Below are 19267 nucleotides of genomic sequence, written 5' to 3'. Positions count from 1 at the left end.
CTTTCCTTGGCCTATCCTTAAAAGAAAAAAGCTTCAAACTAGGCTATGAATCACAGTATTTAAGGTACACTTTATTATATTATTCACATCTTAAAATACATCATAATTTCATTTGTACATGGACGGACACTTCACTAAATCATACAATCCTTCTCTTATACGAATAGTAATTGTTCAAATAGATTTACACAGATCTGATATCACGAATGAATTGCTACTCTGTTGTTAGACAATAATCTTGTGGCGCTGCTGCTTCCATGGATTCCTTTCGACGCTAATTTAGCGGTTCTGTCACGAGTTTGTTCCAGTTCAGCCCAACGACTTTCCTCTCTAGCTTTCTACAGACAAGAAAAAAAATTTTAAAAAAACTTGCAAAAAGATAGATATTTACCATGTTGGAACATTCGAACTTAGAATAAGTTAAATTCAATGGTTTATTTAGACAAATTTTGATTTACCTTTTCATTAATGAGTGCCTGCGTACGCAGAGCTGAACCTTTGCTGATTTTGATTTTAGAATTTTCCTGTTCTTTCAATCGTTCTTGACGTTTTTCGTCGAGTTTTTTCTGCAGCGCGTCCAGTTTATCGTCTTTTATCGCTGTTTTATTGTTTCGCGTTTTCTTTCTTTCCTCGAATCTAAATAGAAATACGGATTCGATTAATTTTTACGATCTATGAAATTACTTCGGAGGACCACGGAAGAATGCTGCTACTCACTTTAAAGCTGCAGCCCTACTTTTCTCGGTTCTGTGTTTTGAGATCATGTCGAGGGTATCCATTAGAATTTGATCTTTAGTCTGAAAGGGAATTTCAAGATAAGAAGATGGTGAAGTCTGAGAAATACCAAGTTTTCTGGAAATATTGAAATATTCTAGTACAGAAAATCTCTGATCAGACTGAGATGGCTTGGACTTGGACATGTCATCAGAATGGAGCCTGGCAGCATACCAAAGACTGCCCTATACTACTAACATAAGCCCCTCAATGGAAGAAAGAAGGCTGCCCAAAAGTTACCTGGAGGTGAGCATTGGCTGACGAGCTGAAACTGATGGGGCTGACATGAAACAAGGCACAGCAGACAGCCAAAGATAGAAGAAACTGGAGGGAATGTGTTGTGGCTTTATGTCCCACTGGGGGATGAAGTGCCTCAAGGCAAGGGCAGAAAATCTATTGCCAAGACAATAAATTGAATTGTACCAAAAATCTGCCTTCGTTACCGGTAGTTAAATTAGTTTCTTACCTGTTTTGCGGATAAAATTTCATCCCTCTTTCCATCCTCAGCCTTAGCTTCAGCAATTCGCAATAACGACAACCTTTCTTTAAGCTGTAAATGAACATTTCTCAAATATCAAACTCTGAATTCTTTGCGATATCAAATTGAGAAATCTTTTAAAATTGGAATTGTTGCTTACCTCGGCTATCGACATCTCACTGAGTAATCCATAACCGGCAGTCTCGGTTAAATCGACAAACTTCTGTCGAATAACGGGGACGGACTCCATCGCACGAATCTGATGAATCAATTCCATTTTACGCCTCATTTCGGCTTCAGCCTGAAAATTGTTGAAAAACAGATGCATGAACAAGTTTCAATATACATGTATTGTAAGAACAATGTCAACAGAATTTTTTTTAAAAGCAAAGAATTTTTAGTTATGTACAATTTACTATATTCATCGGTGGGCCCAGTAACTGATTGGATTTGATAAAACTTGTATTTGTTACGATAAAACTCACCTCTTCTAATGCTTGTTGCAATAATTCCTTACTTTCGCCCTGTACTTCTTGAACTAAATTACAAAAAGAAATTCATTTTGCTGACATGTTGTAGCCCAAATGGGGGCATTAATTGTCTCAGAATCCCTTTAAACATATATCTCTTTCATACCTATTTTTGCTTTGTATTCTTGAAGTCGTTTCTTGGCATCTTTTGCATTGTGATGTCCTTCGGTGACGATTTCCACCAACCGTCTACAATTTGCATTGAAAAACGTGACAAATTGTAACCAGGGTACTTCAAAGCCATTCAATTATCATTCTACTCACTTCATTTCTTGTTCTTCTTCGAGTTTGTTGTGAAGATATTCCTCCAATCTCTTCTTAGTCTGAAATGAGAATTTTTCAATGTCGACATTATCTTACTACTAGGCACCGATATCTTTATTTAGCTGCTCTCAAAAAGATTATGTTGTTGTGCTGTGCTATGTATGAATACTTTTGATAATATTACTCACTTCTGCTTTAATTTCTTGCACTTTAGTCTTATTCTCTTTGACGAGATTTTTTCGAGCCAGAATCGCCTCTTCGTGGCTGAGTTTGCCTTCGATTCTTCGCCGTTCTATTTCGGCTAATTGTTCGTCCATGTCGTTCTTCCTCATTTCTGTCTGCCATTTCAGAAATTCAGACGCATCTTTTGCGCCAGCTTCTAGTTTCTCTAATCTACAATGTACAGAGTGAAGTTAGTACTGAAAGTATATCAAGTATTTTTCTAGAGTTTTAACTGGCATAAGTGTCCACACAACACAGAAAACTCACAGAAATTATTGACTACTTAAACATGAAACTAAGAATTAGTTCTTTTTCAAAGCCTAGTCAAATTTCAACTCACAACTATGAGAACTGGGTATGTAAGTTAATCGATTGGAAATTATTCCGATTCAATTAACAGAATTAATTTTCTCACTTTTTCAACTCATCTTCCTCTTTTTTCTTATAAAGATTTCCTTCTCTCAGAATCGTGGCTGTATTCAACTTAATCGGCACTGCGTTATTCTGAAATTATCGATCAAATAACCAATGAATTGGACAACTGAAGCAGATGATCAACTTTCATCTCAAATGGAATTAATTCCGGCAACCTTACCAGACAATTGGGTAGTGGATTGGCTGTGTGCTTTTCGAAGTCTAGTTTATTTTCTTCGCCAATGATTACTTTGTGCATTCGGTTGATAGTTTTCGCCGATAATTCAGGATTCGCGCAGGCAAACTGATATCTCGAAGCTTCCATAAGGCGATCCTGAAAAGAAGAATATTGATCAGTTTACCAGCTGTGTACCATAACAATGAGGCATTTTTTCAATGGACTGTGTCTCTATTGATATCATTGACAGGTGTGAGATTTCAGCGGCGTTAGATTTGAACATTATCTTCACAACATTTGATCTGCCTCAATTCTATTGTGTACACAAAATGTACTAGACATGGTTAGATGCTATTCTAGTAATGTTTGAGTTAATTCATACGTAAATTATGCTCTTGATTACCAGACAGCTTCAACCCAGCTGAAGCTTCCTGAGATTTTTAGGAAAAAAAAATAGGGTTTCATATTGAATATTACCATGTGAATGGTAATAAATTTCAATTCAGTGGGTAGCAGACACTATATAGACTGTATCCCTACTGCTACGCCATGATTCTAACTTGTGACCAATATTGTGGTCTGTGGTACCTAGGCTATCAGGGTTTGTAAACTTGTGGCGTTAACTAAATTAGAGTTTTCTTATTCATTTCTTGTTTACAAATCTGCGTAATGCACATGATCGATGAGATCATCGGTTGCGGTATCAATCAATTACTAACAAATCATTTAGTAGATCGTTTCTTACTTCTGCAGTTCGCCTGTTTTGTATCTTTAAATGAGACAAGCTTTCCTGTTCTTTCGGTGGTTCATACAGCGTTTTAGGAACGGGTCGATGTTTCTGTAGCTTGGGTATCTGAAAATTGATGAGTATCGGCAAAATCAATTGTTGTTCTTTCCTACACTATGGCGAGAAGTGGAAAGTTTTTGAAATCAACGCGAACTAACTTACGTACCGGTTCAGGCATCGGTATACTTCTAGGTCTCGGTTTAGTTAGATTAAATGGCTTCATTTCTGCAAAAGAAAATACGGTTTTTGTAAGTGATTGTAACGAAATCTTAGAAATACATCCCAACACACGAAATAAGTAATACCTGTAGTGGATACAACTGGTTTCTTTGGTTTCACTTTATTCTTTATTCTATCATCCATCTGCGTTAGAAATTCGAGCGCTTCCGGTAGCCACCTGAAAGAAAATGAAATTGTACTGATTTCTATCTCAATTGTGGTTAATGTACTATATACTCTGCTATAGTATACATAAAATTGTGAGAAATCCATAGCAGTAAAACTTACTGTCTGATAGGAGAGAGAAGCGATTTCTGAACAAAGCTTGGATCGTACAATTTCATCCATTCATCTTTCATCCAAGTGACTAGGTGTTTATCATCAAATAAAAACGTCAAAAACTGAAATGAAAATTATATTTTGAATCAATCATATTTTGTAGCAAATTGCAAATTTTGTGGCAATATCATTCGAAGGCTGTATCACACTAAGCCCCAGAGGATGGAGCACACTGACTAAATCTATTACCTGGTGCATTTTGTTGATATCTTGACTGCTGACTACCTTTCTGAACTGCACAAATCCTAGTTCATCCAATCGAAACAAGGCGATATAACAGAAAACTGAAATGAAAATGCAAATCCTGTTGCAGAAGCGAAGTCGATAGGACAAATCGGTAATGAAGCTACAGACACTTAGGAGTGGAAGCTCAGACTAAAAAAATCTAGTAATCTTCAAAATATTATATGTCTTTACATTTACTCTGATAGGACAAAACCATAAATGTTCACCAGAGATTAGACAGAATATGGGGCTTTCTGTATGAAAATTCTAATCGTCAATTAATTGAATTACTAGTACTTTTTAGAGAGGTTTATCTCTTCAAACAGAAAATATTGTACATACCTCTATAAAGATTATACTCTGATTTGCGAACCATTTTGCCATCCTTGGCATAAAATCCGTCCACCACAACCCGCAGAACATTTCTGTAGCGAACACAACCCGAAAAAATTTCTTCTATAAACGTTTCAAATTCAACCTCATCAATCTACAAAAAATAATTAATCACAAATTGTAGTAAGTCCATCATCAGTGACAACAATCGGCTAGTTACTGAATGCTTCCTTAATTCTCTATAGGCTATAAACCGGAGGGTTTTACTTTTGAGACATTTTACATTTGTTCATTACATTAATTTCCAAGCAATTTTTCCGACTACACAACTTAAAAGTGAATATTTTTTTACAGTAGTTCTACCGACACCAATTTGGCAATGAACATTGGACGCTGGTATATTTCATTTGAGACGTCTCAATGGAGTTACGCATCATGAAATTTACAAATGTGGATAATTTCAGGTGAATTTCACTGGCATAATAAACAATTAAGAAGAAATAAAGCTTCAAGGACATCACAAAGCCCTCACAATTCACAGATCGAGATCAGCATAGAAGGATTCTTACCTCATAATATTCCAAGAATTCATTAAAATGTTCATCAGCCGCTCGAGTTTCGACGTTAAATGTGTCAAGTATTTCAACACACAACGATATCAATTGTTTGTGCTCCATCTTGATGATTCTGAATATTGCCGTCACTCAGACTGAAAAAAAAAAACAAATCAATTAAAACGATTGGGTCATCCTTTACCAATAATGATTCCTAAACTAATAATGGTAACTAGTAGGCCTATAATCCTTTTTCAAAAAAGGGGAAAGTGACCTCGCAAAATTGCCCCCCGGAAAACTGCCCCCCTTGGACAATTGCCCCCAAATTAAATCTTTTTAATCTTAAATTAACACAGTTATTTAATTCAAATTAATTAGACGAAGTGAACTAATTCTATAGCTAATTACTCTAGGACTGCTTAAAAATTTTTGATTGGCTATAGTAACACTAAAACTAATTCTTATGAATTAGCTTACATTAACTAATGCACTAATAAGTGGACTTATTAAGTTTTCTTTAATTTGGTAAGTGAATTATAATAACACAAAAGGACTGATTAAAAGTTTTTGATCTGCACACAACATTAGTAATTCTATCTTATAAATCTATATTCAATAATATACAAATGAATTTCTAAGTAAAGTATATAGGTGGTGTAAATCCAAATCAAAAAGGATTTCAAGGGGGCAGTTGTCCGGGGGGCAATTGTCCTAGAATCCTCACGAAGTCGAAGAAGCTGTGTAAACAATAATGGTGACATGTTCTGTGTTGTCATGATTTTCAATAGGAACAGGTCTCAGGAGAAATTGAATTGGGAAGATTTAAGAATAGAAGCTGTAGAGGCTTCGAAAAATAACGTTTTCTTCTCAATCACGTTTTATTTGCAAATGTTTTAAAACAAAATCACAGGGGTTTGGCGATGGGCTTGGATTTAATTTCCGGGTTGTTGATAATCTTGCGAGAATGGCGCTAAATATGAACTGCAAATAAATTCAAAATATCATAGAAATACCTTGTGTTTATACTGTTTATTTATCCGCTATAAAGTTCCGATAAACAATTGGTCATTAAGGATCATCATCAAACAGTCGTCACGCTTGACTATATAAAATCACAAGGGATGAAACGCAGTTCAATTCGTGCCAGCCAGAAAGTTGGGACAGTCACGTGACAGTCACGCTTCTTATTTGACTGAATGCAAACCCGAAGCATCTAAGATGGAAACTATGATACGAAAAATATTTGAGAATAACTTACATTCAAATGCATTTTTTTCTATGAATTATATATTTGATCATAATTTATTCTTTATAAGTTATTAATTTCATATGAATCATAATCTGACAATTGATATCGGTCTGTGAATATGTTAACTTTTCATGTTAAAGTTTTAAATGTGATGACATCATCAGAATGTCACGTGACTGTCCCAACTTTCTGGCTGGCACAACTCTGAAGGCGTTTCATCCCTTGTTATTTTATATAGTAGCGTGACGACCGTCTGATAATGATTCTTAACGACCAATTGTTTATCGAAACTTTATAGCGGATAAATCAACAATATAAACACAAGGTATTTCCGTGATATTTTGAATTTATTCGCAGTTCATATTTAGCGCCATTCTCGCGAGATTATCAACAACCCGGAAATAAAATCCAAGCCCATCGCCAAACCCCTGTGAACAAAATCTATTCTTTTCAATGACAATCCTCCATCCCAACCAAGCAAGCAAGATTAAGAAGGAAATTGTCACTCTCCTCAGCTTTAACCTATGTCTGATCGAATTACGGAACTTATTTTAGGCCTATGTCTCCATTAGATACAGTACCTTTGAATACAGATATCGAATCTTTTCTTTAATTCTTGTTTAGGCCTACACTCTTATTTCATTTTTTGACAAGACAACGATTAATCATTGGCGGCCATATTTGTTTATCTTAACAACCGGACTAAGGGACGGACCTCGGACGGACAATTTATTCAAAACACTTCTTGCATTAAATCCTTAACTCTCCTCTCAAAAAAGTTTCTTAAAATATTCGAAAAGACTGTGTTTTGGTTTTTTTGCGTTAATCTAAATGGACAACTTGAATTTGAGCGTCATCGATTACGGAAATATCCGGAAGCTCCCGAAGATTACTACGAGTTGGTGGTGGGTGTAAAAACACTTGCGACCTTTAGAGTGAAATCGTAATTTGTGGATTATAGACGTTCGATTTTGTATTGCGCTAACGACAACGCGATGGCTCAACCCGGAGAGAAGGTATATACGACGAAATCGTTATTTGAACCACAATATTCGTCTCCGCTTTATAGGAAGATTTGTTTTTTGAGGCCCATATTTTTTAGTATTGGTTACTGCCACTAGAGGGCTAATCGAAATTGTTTTTTATGAATCATACATAAAACAGATAGTTAATAATAACATTTTTAACAGGTTTTTTCACTATTTTACATCTCATTTTGGGCAAAACGTGTGATATATTTTTAGTAGTATGAATTAATGACAATGTTTTGCATGCATACACAATTGAAATTTTTCATTTTTGACGCCTTATAAAACGTTACCATTATGAAACTTAAACAATGTTAACCATTCAGCGTCATTTTACAAACGACAACCGTAAATCGATGTTCAAAACGTCACAGGTTTATGTGTACACATACAAGCTATTTGGCAAAATATTATTGATAAAGATGTAGAATGGCTCCCTGGGATTATATAATGACCTCTATTTGAACGTCGAAATGTTATATTGCATCGAATATCATGATAAGAGGTATTGTAATAGTAAAGGATGTATGATTATATCAGGAGCGGCAGGCATAAATAGAAATGATAAGTAAATCGGATTATTCGGTTAAATGGCGGATGTATACACGATTTGGAAGTCTGATATAAAAGTCAGACCCTGACATGGGGATGCTAGAGGAATGACGAAGCAGACATCAGAAGAGCTCTTTCTTCAACCATGGAGGCAATGAAGTTGCAGACCAGCTTAGAGCAAAAGTGAATTGAAGTCGGTCACAAGTTGACAATTTTTTTTAAATTAGACCAGTCGAAGACTGTATCATCGCCAAATCTCATAATTCCCCAAATTTCTTAAAACTTCGATTTCAAATTTGCAATTCCACATTAGCTTATCCCAGAAATTCTACATTTTTTCGCAGGCGTCAAATAATTTATTAAAGTTAATTTTCTTGTTAAATTTATTACTAAAGTATTATTAGTCCTAGATTCAGAAAAGATTAAAGAATGATTTTCAATACGCATTGGATATTTTACCGTATACGGCTGAGTATTTATTTCTGCTATTTTACCGTACATCGTCGCTGATTGGCTGAGTTACGCTGCGCATGCGCACTAGGGTGCGTGACTTAGAAAATTCAAGGAAAATGTCGAGAACAGAGTTAGAGAAAATAGAGCGGATCGAGCAAGACTCGAACCCGGGCCAGTAAATTACTAGCACAGCATCATACCACTAGACCACCGAGCTTGCCGAAAACCACCCGAATGTTTTAACTATCTATAGTACCCCACCTTACCCTAATCCTATCCCTTGGGGTAAAACGGAACCCTCTGGACCCTCTTCTCACCCTCTCGATACTAACCTTATCGAAACCCTAACCCTAAACCCATTATAATGATTTTATTGTTACTTTTATAGTTAATACTATAGGCCTATATATATAGTAATAATGTACGGCAAAATAGCGGAACTAAATACTTTGCCGTCATATGGTTAAATATCCACTTCGTTATCAATATCTCTTTTATAAGTCTTTTAGCTTTGCATTCTTTTTTTTATGGCCTGGGGTACATTTTTCTACTTAATCATAGTTTAAGTGTGCCAATATCTTTGGATTTGCTAACTCATTTCAATCGGATGGCATTTAGATGTGTGAACTAGAGGGCCAATTAGAGGAAAGAGTTAAAAGAAAACAAAATAGAAAGTTCCTAACCCTATAACCATTATCCAGCCCTTTGCCTAGAACACAAGCCCTCTTCTAACCCGAACCCTAATCCTTTTCCATTCAACTTAATGATGTTATAATATTATTATTGTTATTTTATATGAGTATCTTACTATAGATAAAAAGTTGCATAAAAATGTTAAACAATAACAATGCTGGGTCGGCATGGAATCCACTTCTTTTTTAGCACATTTGGTACTACAGAGGCTATCCAATTGGTGCAATACTTTGAATCACAGGATATTAATCATTTTTCACACTCTCGCTTAAAAACTTTGTCGAAGTGAACTAGAGAAAGAAAATATATTCTTATCCTTCCATTCATTTGTTCATTTTATCTCAATTGTTATAAATGATTTTTGACACTTCTATACGTAGGCCTGATAGCTACTACACAGGTGCAGTGTAGACTGGAAGTATTTTCGCATATTTTCATTCTGACAATGTGTTTTTTTACTGTCGCATTCCTAAGTAGGCTGACTGCAGTAGTTGCTGGCAGGTGCTTTATTATAGACAGAATATCTCTGAATGAACAAGACAATACAAAACATTCAAATAAATGTCAATGAATATTAAAACCAGAAGCCTTAGAATAAAATAGCATCGGCATATAACTGATCACTCTACGTATTCTAAACAATGTCTAGTTTACTTGTAGGTTAAAACTGATTTTGTCAGAAATTATGAGCTTTCGCTATGAAAGCTTGCAGTTGTCAGTTAACTTAAAGTACTACTAGGCTGACCTGGTTTTTCGTTGTATTTGTTACCATGTTAACCAATCATCTCTATTGCCGATATCAAAAAAATAAATAAAAGACCTTTTTATGTATTTTTGCTGATACTGATCTCTATGTATCTGGTTATTCTACTAGATAGATATTCCTATGTAATGGTTATGAACCTTTAGGGGACCAGCAGATATGCTGGAAATGACTAAACGATTGTTATCCAGTTTGAAGATAGTTAGATTTTCTCATTAATGGTACACTAAAGTGTTATGATGACATAGCACTGTCTATTCTTACGCACAAGTCAGATAGGTAGATAAAAGTGCCGGGATTTGGACTCACCTTATGGTGGAGGAGTTTGGTGACACTTAATTGCGATGCATTATTTTGACTTCCGTCTGACTTCGGTCGTATCAGCTTATCGGTTTGCTGTTGACATGATTGTTTAGATTGTCATTTAGTATTCATTGTTTATTTCAGCCCTTCCAACGCGTAAGATAGAACTCCTTTTCATTCAGGCTATACCTTATTAATTCTTCAGTAGACTCCGCTTAAAGCCGGGTAGATCCAGATTTTGACCTAATCGGAATTTATACCGTTTCTTGCTCCACCTTGAATGTTCCATGAATAAATCTATTCAAATTATTATGTTTAATCCTGAATAGATAATATGGTCGATTTCATCAGCCTAGAATTAAACAGGGTCTACTGTAATTAAAATTGATTGCTGAAATTTGGATTGCATTATGATAATTTGCTCGTTAATTGATATTGGTAGAAAGTGAATATTTGATGATCATCCGCAAATCGTATGAATTTGGCTGCTCTTGTCAGAGTGTTCTTGGCTCTTTTCATAATAAAATGGCCATCCACCTCAGCAGGGATTAGAACCTGTTGGCATCGGGAATGCCACAGCCGATAACCCTGCCCGAGTGCGCAGCTTAGATGATGTAATTATTAGCCACTCAGAATCGCGTTTTATTTTAGCCCGGGTTTTCCATTTGAATAGTTTATCCTCGACATTTGCTTCAGCGATTATACAACAAGCAATCTGATTGGCCCCACAAGTTTTCGTGCGGCAAACCTGTGTACCTGCGCACTGGAGTTAGTGTGGCAAGGTTTCGTGCCGTGGCTGAGTCTAGCGATGCCATCAGGTTTGAATCCCTGCCGAGGGAAGATATGAGTATGCCTTTTTCTCTAGTGTCAATGTTTTCAATGATTATGAACTAAGGGGAATAGATTCCCATGTTTGTGGCCTATCCCGCAATAAATGGAACACATTCGCGCGAATGTTGTCGAAATAATTCCTACTTCACTTCGCCTTTGACACGTAGGAATTCTCGTCTTCAGTTCGGTCGAAAACGCTTCGAGTGTGTTACCGCTGACAGCTGCGCAACAATCGAATTAAAATCTCTTAATCGAGAGAAATTTCGTTAAGACACGACATGATTAATTAATGTCGTGAAGATTTCATTTTGATCTCTCGAGTTAAGCATCGATTTAAACGAACTTAATCTTCAGTTCGATAGTCATATGTATACGCTGGTGGTGGCGGTGGTGGAGAAATTGTTAAAAAACCTTTATGGCGAAACGTTGAACAGGCAAAAGTGCTATTTCTAAAAATGAGATTTGCCTCTAGTCTTGTTTTGCCTGAAACATAATTTCGATTCCATGATAATCCAATCCTATGCTGATTAATTGATGTGTGATTGGCCTTTTGGATGTAAGACTTTCTATTAATTGCATTTGAATGAAATAAGTAAATTATGCCTGGTATTGGTCCTTATAAACGGTGTTGATGAGGCGCGAGTCAAAATCGGATTGATTTGGCGCCGAGCACGGGGCTGAAGAGATATCGTTGATCCAGGATCGATTTATATCCGATTTATTTTTTGGGACGTTGCTTGCATTTTTGCGGGCAGCTCAGGCTCTTGTATGGAAGAAGAGACCATGCTGGCGGTTAGTGCTTTCTATGTACCAGTAAATCGCGACTGCGGCTGCGTTTGACAAGAAATTGCTTAGAAATAGAATGTGCTTAGCGCTCTGCATGAGTCTTGCATCCGGATGGGAGCGAATAATGGCCGCAGTATACTTCACCCAATTTTGCTGGCTGGTTCCCCAGGTTGCTGATGGCTAGATGAAAGTAGCACCTTTCCCCTAGTCTAGCTAATAGAACGCATATACACTAGCTCACGACAATTCAGCATAGCCTTCAGTGCATGCTTTGCTGTTTTGTTTTGTTTTTTTTCTTGATTGGGCATAACCCGCAAAACTGGGTGAACAACCTAAGCGCGCTCGGCACATATCTCACGTCTACTGCTGAAAACTTACGAAATAGCTCTGATGATTGAAAAAATATTGTGATTTCTCATTTTAGCACCACGTCGTTACGACAGCTAATAACATCACGTACAATGTATACGTTGAGGTAAGTTTTTTTTCGATTACGTTTTTCTGCGTGTCATAAAGCGCGTTTCGTCCGTTTTATCCCTGCCTTCAATTTTCTTAGTTCGCTTTTTCGTGTTTTTCTTCTTTTTTTTATCGTTTTGTTTCGTTCGCAACCGACCCAACGGACAGAAAAAGAAAGTATTAGTGACTAGTTTGTTTTTCGCATATTATGATTATAGCGCTGTTTGTTTCATGTTGTATTTTTAGCCTTCTGAGGTAACGTACAGTTTAAAGACAGTTTTTTCGTCTATAGTTTTTAATCGCTAGATCGCAAAGTTTTGAATTGAGAAATCTAATTTTAACAATATAGGCTCACCGGGTTACTCGAAACTAATTTTGCACCAAATACGAAGAATCTAACTATTAATATCTCACTTCTCTAACTTAGTTCTTCGTGATTTTATACAATTTTCTAACCTGTCTATTCATTTCATAAATATGCATACATGTATATCTATTATATGTGCAACAATTGACATATATTTGATAGTAAGTTTATATATGTCTTTGTGGTCATATTATAGCTTTTTCGATGACTCAGCAAATTCCGTCAGCCAGATTTCTACATTTAAAAAGAAATTTTTTTATTTGAAATAAAGAGTTCAGAATCTTTTTTTCTCATTTTCGTTTGAAAGTCCCTTAATCTTTGTTTCTAAAATTTGCGCACTCACAGGAAAAAAATTCGTTATTTTTGGCACTTTCGTTTTTACATTCAGGTGATGGGTACTGTCATGTTTTCTTTCTAGGTTACTTTGAAATTTCCAGTGAAGTTACTACGACCGTAGACTTACTTTATTCTATAGCGGTCCATGCAATAACTGATCAAGTCAGTGATTTTTTGGAACAACTATCAATTTCCTTGAACTCTCGATCCAGCCAACTCTATTTGTTTCTGAATAAGACACAAGTCTACGGTGGTAGAATTCAATAATTTGGAGGGTGGCTAGGATTGCTAGATGAAGCTTATGATAGCTAAGCAGCCGTCATTGTTTTCTTTACAGGGCGTTGAGCATCCCGAAGTGAACATTTTAACTTTCCACGATTTAGGATGCAATCGTAAGTGTTGGTTTTTCTAAAAGCCCAATGTCTCGCAGCAAATCAAGAAGCCAAACATGATTAGTAGGGTACACTCATCAACTTTTAAAATGCTACTTGGAATTATTTTTAAACAGCAGTTGAAATTCCTATTATTACCACAATAAAATCTAAGTCCCACAATGAAAAACTGGAAATTTGAAAATTCATCGACACATTAAAATATATCTAAAAATTCGAATTTTTTCTCTAAAACCCATAATCAAGGAATGATTACTATGATACATGTACAACCGGAACAGTGTATTTAAAAACATGAACCAAGTGCCACAGTTCTGGGTTGAAATTTCACTCTCGGGAGTTGGATATTTGAAACTAAACTAATTTAACCCAAAGATTTAACTCAAATAACTAACTTATGACCTTTGCTGTACCTGGTTCTGTTGTACCTGGTTCCACAATTCCGTGTTGATATTTGACCGTATTGTATAAGATGCTGTAAAATTGTGATATTTTTGTAGATCGTGTGTTTCATGAGTTGGCGATTCACCCGGCGATGACGAATATAACCAAACGAGCGCAGTGGATACACATTGACGCTCCCGGTCAGGAGGATGAATCGCCTGATCTAGCCCCGGAGTAAGTTTATTCGATCGATGTTTATTTATTTGATCGATGGTAGTCGCGATCGGCCGACCTCACCGCGATGCGACTATTAGGTTCACCGTACCGCCACAATCTACTAGGAAATAAATCGTTGAACTTTGTTCGTGTCGTTCAAGAGACAGCGTGCAGTGTTATAACGACATCTTAGTTTATCGCTGGTGCTGGCTTGCACGCAAATCGCTTTTAAATCCAATGAAAATAACGTCCGGTGGTGTTATAATGAGCTTTGTACAGTGGAACTTCACGCGACAATAAAATATGTTCGTTATAACCGATAGTTCATCATATCCAGTATTCAAATTGTCTTACTTGGGACAAAATTCTATATTAGTTATATCTGATGAATCATCATGTCCGAGTTCGTTGTAACGAGGTTTCACTGTAATAATCTCATTTATGACCTGAAAACTGGTCATCAACTTGCAAATTCGGGGTTAGCCCTCTGTACAGCAGTGCTAACAGCCCGGCACTTATAAGGGCCCATTTCACGAAGTACTCTAGGTAGGCTTAAGTTAAGGTCTAAGCCCATACTAGCCCAGAAGTATTGAGTTCGAAGGCAATTTTTGTACCTTAAAAAAGAGTCATCTTGACCTTGAAATTCAACGATGTCGCGAATCAATGTACAATGTATTCATATTTTGTCTGGTAACAGAATTTAATTTCTAAGCACGTACAGTGTGTTTTATCATCGATATTTTGTATATCTCCGAGTACGATATGTAGAAATCTAGTAGTAATTCATGGGTCGACTTGTCTGTGACATTTGCGTTCATGCTGTCTTTTATGATAGTTTGTAGCTTCCAAACAGTAGTTTAGCTGCGTTATTATCAACATTAATATCAAGGTCCGTTAGCTTTGCATTACATGATAACTTGTCACGACGACAAGGAAGTGCACCTGTCCTGGCCAGTTATCTATCATCGACTGACTTTAATTCCAAGCTGGTTCAATTTCATAAAGTGGATGAGTTGATGATGAAATAATTAGTCTTAGGACTGAATGAATACAATGGGGCTGTATACAATCAGTGTGGCCACTGTCCTGGAAAACCTGGAAAACTCATGGCATTAGAAAAATTAGGGAAAACTCAGGATTTTGACAATGCCGCGTGTTGACAATCTATAACATTCATATCTATACTCGGATATGTTCGAATTTTATGAATAAAATTTCATTCATTATCGTTTCCAGTACAAAATACGCGACTATGCAAGAACTCGGCGAAGGTCTCAGAGAAGTATTAGATCAGTTGAAGTAAGTTTGCCTGCAGCACCAATCTCTGTGCAACATGGGATCTGGTCTTTACAATCGATAGACTTTATGAAAATTTTATTGTGAATTAATGGTGTAATAGATTCTCTATTTCGTTTTCTTCATTTATTTGATAGTGTTTCTCAAGTCGTATGTCTCGGCGAAGGTGCCGGTGCCAATATTCTGGCTCGATTTGCCGTAAGTAACGCTGCTCGTTCGTGAGAATCCTCTCCCTCTCTATCTCCTTCTCGTATATCTTTTACTCGTATTTGATACGTGCATTTCTTTATTAATTCGTTGTTTTTTGATCTCGTAACAGATGAAGAATGATGATCGTGTGTTGGGCGTTGTTTTAATTCATTGTACCGGAACTACTGCTGGTTTCATGGAGAAATTCAAAGATAAGGTGTGTATTCATCAGCGAATGGATTCATTTTTTTGCGGGTGGAGGGGTTGGTTTGATACAGATTGAGCGTGAAGACAAAAAAGACACCATACGTGTGCGTATGTGTGTGTACAGAAGATTACCTTAGCTTCTAATCGATGCGGTATTTGATGGATTACCTATCCATTCCATTAGTTGTAGGTTACAGTTTATGTTTCGATATTTGAGTTTTGATGGTGGATCTGTATAGGCCCAGTCACATACACTCCATTTTAGATCCAGGTCCCTCAAAATGTCAGCATACGAAATGCTTGTTTGACCTTTTTCAATTATAGTAAAACTTCTACAATGAACATTTGGTTCCAGGCGAAGTGTTCAATGCGTCTTAGGTGTTCAGAGTAGAGATGTTTCACGTGATTAAAAATTAATTAGACAATTTTGGTTGGTCCCAAGAAAAAGTGTTCGCTAAGGGAGTTTTTTACTATGTGTCACTTTATACATCTTTTCTTCAGACTTCTAAGAAGTTCACAGAACATCTTAGCTTATACGTGTACCATTTCTTTAAGAAATTTGCGTTGCATTTCAGATCATTTCTTACAAGCTTAGCAAACAAGGAATGACATCAACCACGGAACAGTACCTCGAAAGTCACCGATTCGGACAGGTTAGTTGATATGGATGATTCTAGAAGTCCAATTCTCATTGAAAGCTATCAAATATCTTTGTGATATCAGGGTATTTATCTCCGCCTGAATTCCTTGACACTGTGAAACATGGCTATTAGGCCAACAAACAGTTAATGCTTAGAAGTAAGACCAGTCTTGGTTTTATCTTAGTCCCAGCCTAACTAACACCTGTAGTATGATGTAAGACCTCTGTGCGAGTTAAAACTGTGCAAGTGGGCCTAGATTTATAGGACTAGGATCTATCGTCTTAAACTAGGTCTTAGTCGATCTAATTTATAGCTCAGATGACCGAGGGCCTGGCTTCAAGAATCTGTTAATTTTATTGTTACCGGTAGCATGTTTTGTCTCCAGGCCTAGCGGTGTATGATTATATATAGGTATATTATTGATGTAATATGAATCAATAGGATGTAATTTATAGATATACTATTGACATATTCAGTGAAAACGCAGCCCTCTGGCATTTAGGAAGTCTTTGCTATGTACGTCCCTCGGCTATGAAACAACACGAACGTGCATTTTACTGGTATCATCGATAATAATGAACTGATTTTACAGGACAATCTTTTTTCACCCCGACTTTCGCGGCTTCAACAGGTATTTGTCGAGAACGGATTTAAAAAGAATAATATCTATGCGTATTGAATGCGTCTTTCAATTTGAATGATATATAGTGGTTATTTCTTGCGGCGAGGATCGGACAGTCTTGAGCATTGGGTATCGTGTAAAAAAAAAATGAGTATTTTCGACTATGAAATGAACTGTATCATTAGCATCTTGATCACGGAAAGGATACCAGAATGATATGATATTCGCTTTTGCGCATCTGTTATTAGTATTCACGCTTTATTCTCTTGTCTCCTATCTCAATATGCCCTTTTTCGTTGTTTTCTCGGCGTTTTGATAAAATTCCATCTACACGAATCACTCGCCCTGCGATGATTGCCTCGTGGGCATCGGCCTTGGTTCGCGGTCCTTAGCCGTATGACATCACTACTAGATCCGCGTATCATGAAATCGTAACGTGAAAGGTCAACCATTTATGTCGCGGCTATGTTTTGGTTTCTATGGTGCACACATCATAGAATACGGATAAAAGAAGGCTATTTCGATTAATTGCTGTGCGCGCACGTAACGTTAATACCGTTCACGCGCTAATGTCTTCAATTCCTGCCCGTGTACTAAAAGTGGATCGGGATGGGTACTACTAAAGGTCATCCATCTGTTATGCAATACCTCGAGTTTTTCGACTGCGTAACTGAACTCCCCATTACACGACCCCTAATTCAGCCATGGAAACTTTGGCGAATTTCTCTGCACAACCCCTTGCTCAATCTATTGCCACATAAGCTTATCCAAAAACATTCATTTTCTGATGCGTCAAATAATTTATTCATATCTAATTATCTTGCTAATCGTTTTCCTTGTAGTATAATGCGTTTCAAGCATAGGTACGTAGGAGATGATTTCTTCTAGACCCCTCTTTCTATAGATAGATAGATAGATGAACTCGTTAGTATCAAAAGATGGAATGCGAGATAAAGGTCATCAATTCATCGCCAAATTACAACACGATTTAGCATTATGTACACACGAGATATGATTCATTTCTGTCGCCTTGCATTCATGTATGAAAAAGGGATGACCCCGCATAGCTATCTGTAAGAAAAATTGTCATATAACGCTTGCCATATACTCGCGCATATACTATCTCTACTAGTATACTATTCGATCTAATCTGGAACGCTTTAAAATCATCGTAGGCCTATATTCGATATTCGTGCATGTTATGCCATAATAGGCTTACGGCTGCGTTCGCCGGTAGCTTTTTCACCATTTCTGACGTACAGCAATGAGTAAAGCAATCCCCGGCAGAGTTATGTATGTATTGAATATGATAAGTCGCCGAATAGTAAAAAATGTATTGAACTTCCCGTTTGAAACGATCCTTTCTCGTTACTAATACCTTCCATTTAATTAATCAGGTTATTAATAAGGTTCTCTTACGCTAGAAATGAAAATGATCCCCTTTAAACCTGAACGAACGATGATTTGGAAAACTTTCATTGTCACTGGATTCGACGTGTAACAATCTTGACGTCAACCAGGGGCCGATCCATAGAGGGGTCAGCACCCGACGAAAAGGGCAATAACCATCAAGAAGAGGTACTATCCAGGAGTAGCGTAAAGTAGCTAAAGGGGGTCTGGTGGCCCTCCCCCAGAAAAATTTTGAAAAATTAACCCCAGATTATGAATCAAATTATCGTAGATGCAATTTGATTTGAGGATTTGAGCTTGTTTCCACCAAAGAAAACTATAGGAGCCTTAGAACGTCCTCAGGTGGTATCGAATTTTTGACGGGAAAGATTTTTGGGGGCCAACTGAAATCTAGAGGGTAGCACTTGCGCCCCAGGTGCTATACCCCCATGATCGGCGCATGTCAACAATGTTCGTAAATCATTGAATTGTTCTTAAGTTTATCGGTAGTATAATAGTCGGCGGCCCTATTTCTATATGAAAGTATGAACGTGCAAATCTTTACAAGAAATTTGTTGAAATGACTCAAAATTGGAAGTTCAACAATATTGTTCATCGTGAATACTGAAAAAAAAGTCTCAATTCGTCGACTTGCTTTAGAACCAGAAAAAAAAACAAGCTGACGCTAGTCTAAGAATCTGATTTATGATTGGTTGGACTGTACTGTAGGTTTCGTTCGACATGATATTCATTCCTTTGTCAGTCGTTATTATGTGCGTGGAAAGCAATGCACACAA

General features: G+C 36.8%; 2 protein-coding genes across 5 annotated transcripts in view; one reads left to right on the top strand and one right to left on the bottom strand.

Moving 5' to 3' along the window:
* Window positions 1-57: 57 nt before the first annotated feature.
* Window positions 58-7257, bottom strand: LOC141899392 (cilia- and flagella-associated protein 99-like). The gene is made up of 19 exons (XM_074785656.1): window positions 7148-7257; window positions 5333-5472; window positions 4773-4917; window positions 4395-4489; window positions 4155-4267; window positions 3953-4044; window positions 3814-3872; window positions 3606-3713; window positions 2864-3016; window positions 2684-2772; window positions 2235-2439; window positions 2047-2105; window positions 1889-1971; window positions 1738-1790; window positions 1413-1553; window positions 1241-1324; window positions 718-797; window positions 459-636; window positions 58-338 (listed from the first exon to the last, which is right to left on the bottom strand). Exons 2-19 carry the CDS (start codon window positions 5438-5440, stop codon window positions 201-203), a joined length of 1983 nt encoding a protein of 660 aa, XP_074641757.1. The 5' UTR covers window positions 5441-5472; window positions 7148-7257; the 3' UTR covers window positions 58-200.
* A 200-nt stretch (window positions 7258-7457) lies between these two features.
* Window positions 7458-19267, top strand: part of LOC141900561 (uncharacterized protein ZK1073.1-like) — a 37645-nt gene continuing 25835 nt past the window's right edge. For 3 of the 4 annotated variants that reach the window (XM_074787513.1, XM_074787510.1, XM_074787514.1), the window contains exons 1-9: window positions 7461-7582; window positions 10503-10514; window positions 12400-12450; window positions 13472-13526; window positions 14027-14144; window positions 15363-15425; window positions 15560-15620; window positions 15742-15828; window positions 16394-16471. In XM_074787513.1, coding sequence (XP_074643614.1) covers window positions 7562-7582; window positions 10503-10514; window positions 12400-12450; window positions 13472-13526; window positions 14027-14144; window positions 15363-15425; window positions 15560-15620; window positions 15742-15828; window positions 16394-16471 — 546 coding nt within the window. In that variant the 5' untranslated portion in view covers window positions 7461-7561. Of the gene's footprint in view, window positions 7583-10502; window positions 10515-12399; window positions 12451-13471; window positions 13527-14026; window positions 14145-15362; window positions 15426-15559; window positions 15621-15741; window positions 15829-16393; window positions 16472-19267 lie in introns of all 4 variants that reach the window. The other variant, XM_074787511.1, reaches the window with a different exon arrangement.

Source organism: Tubulanus polymorphus, chromosome 2, assembly GCF_964204645.1.
Source record: "Tubulanus polymorphus chromosome 2, tnTubPoly1.2, whole genome shotgun sequence".
Classification (NCBI taxonomy): domain Eukaryota; kingdom Metazoa; phylum Nemertea; class Palaeonemertea; order Tubulaniformes; family Tubulanidae; genus Tubulanus; species Tubulanus polymorphus.
Note: the sequence above shows the minus strand (reverse complement) of the source record. Positions and strands in the feature narration are given on the sequence as shown.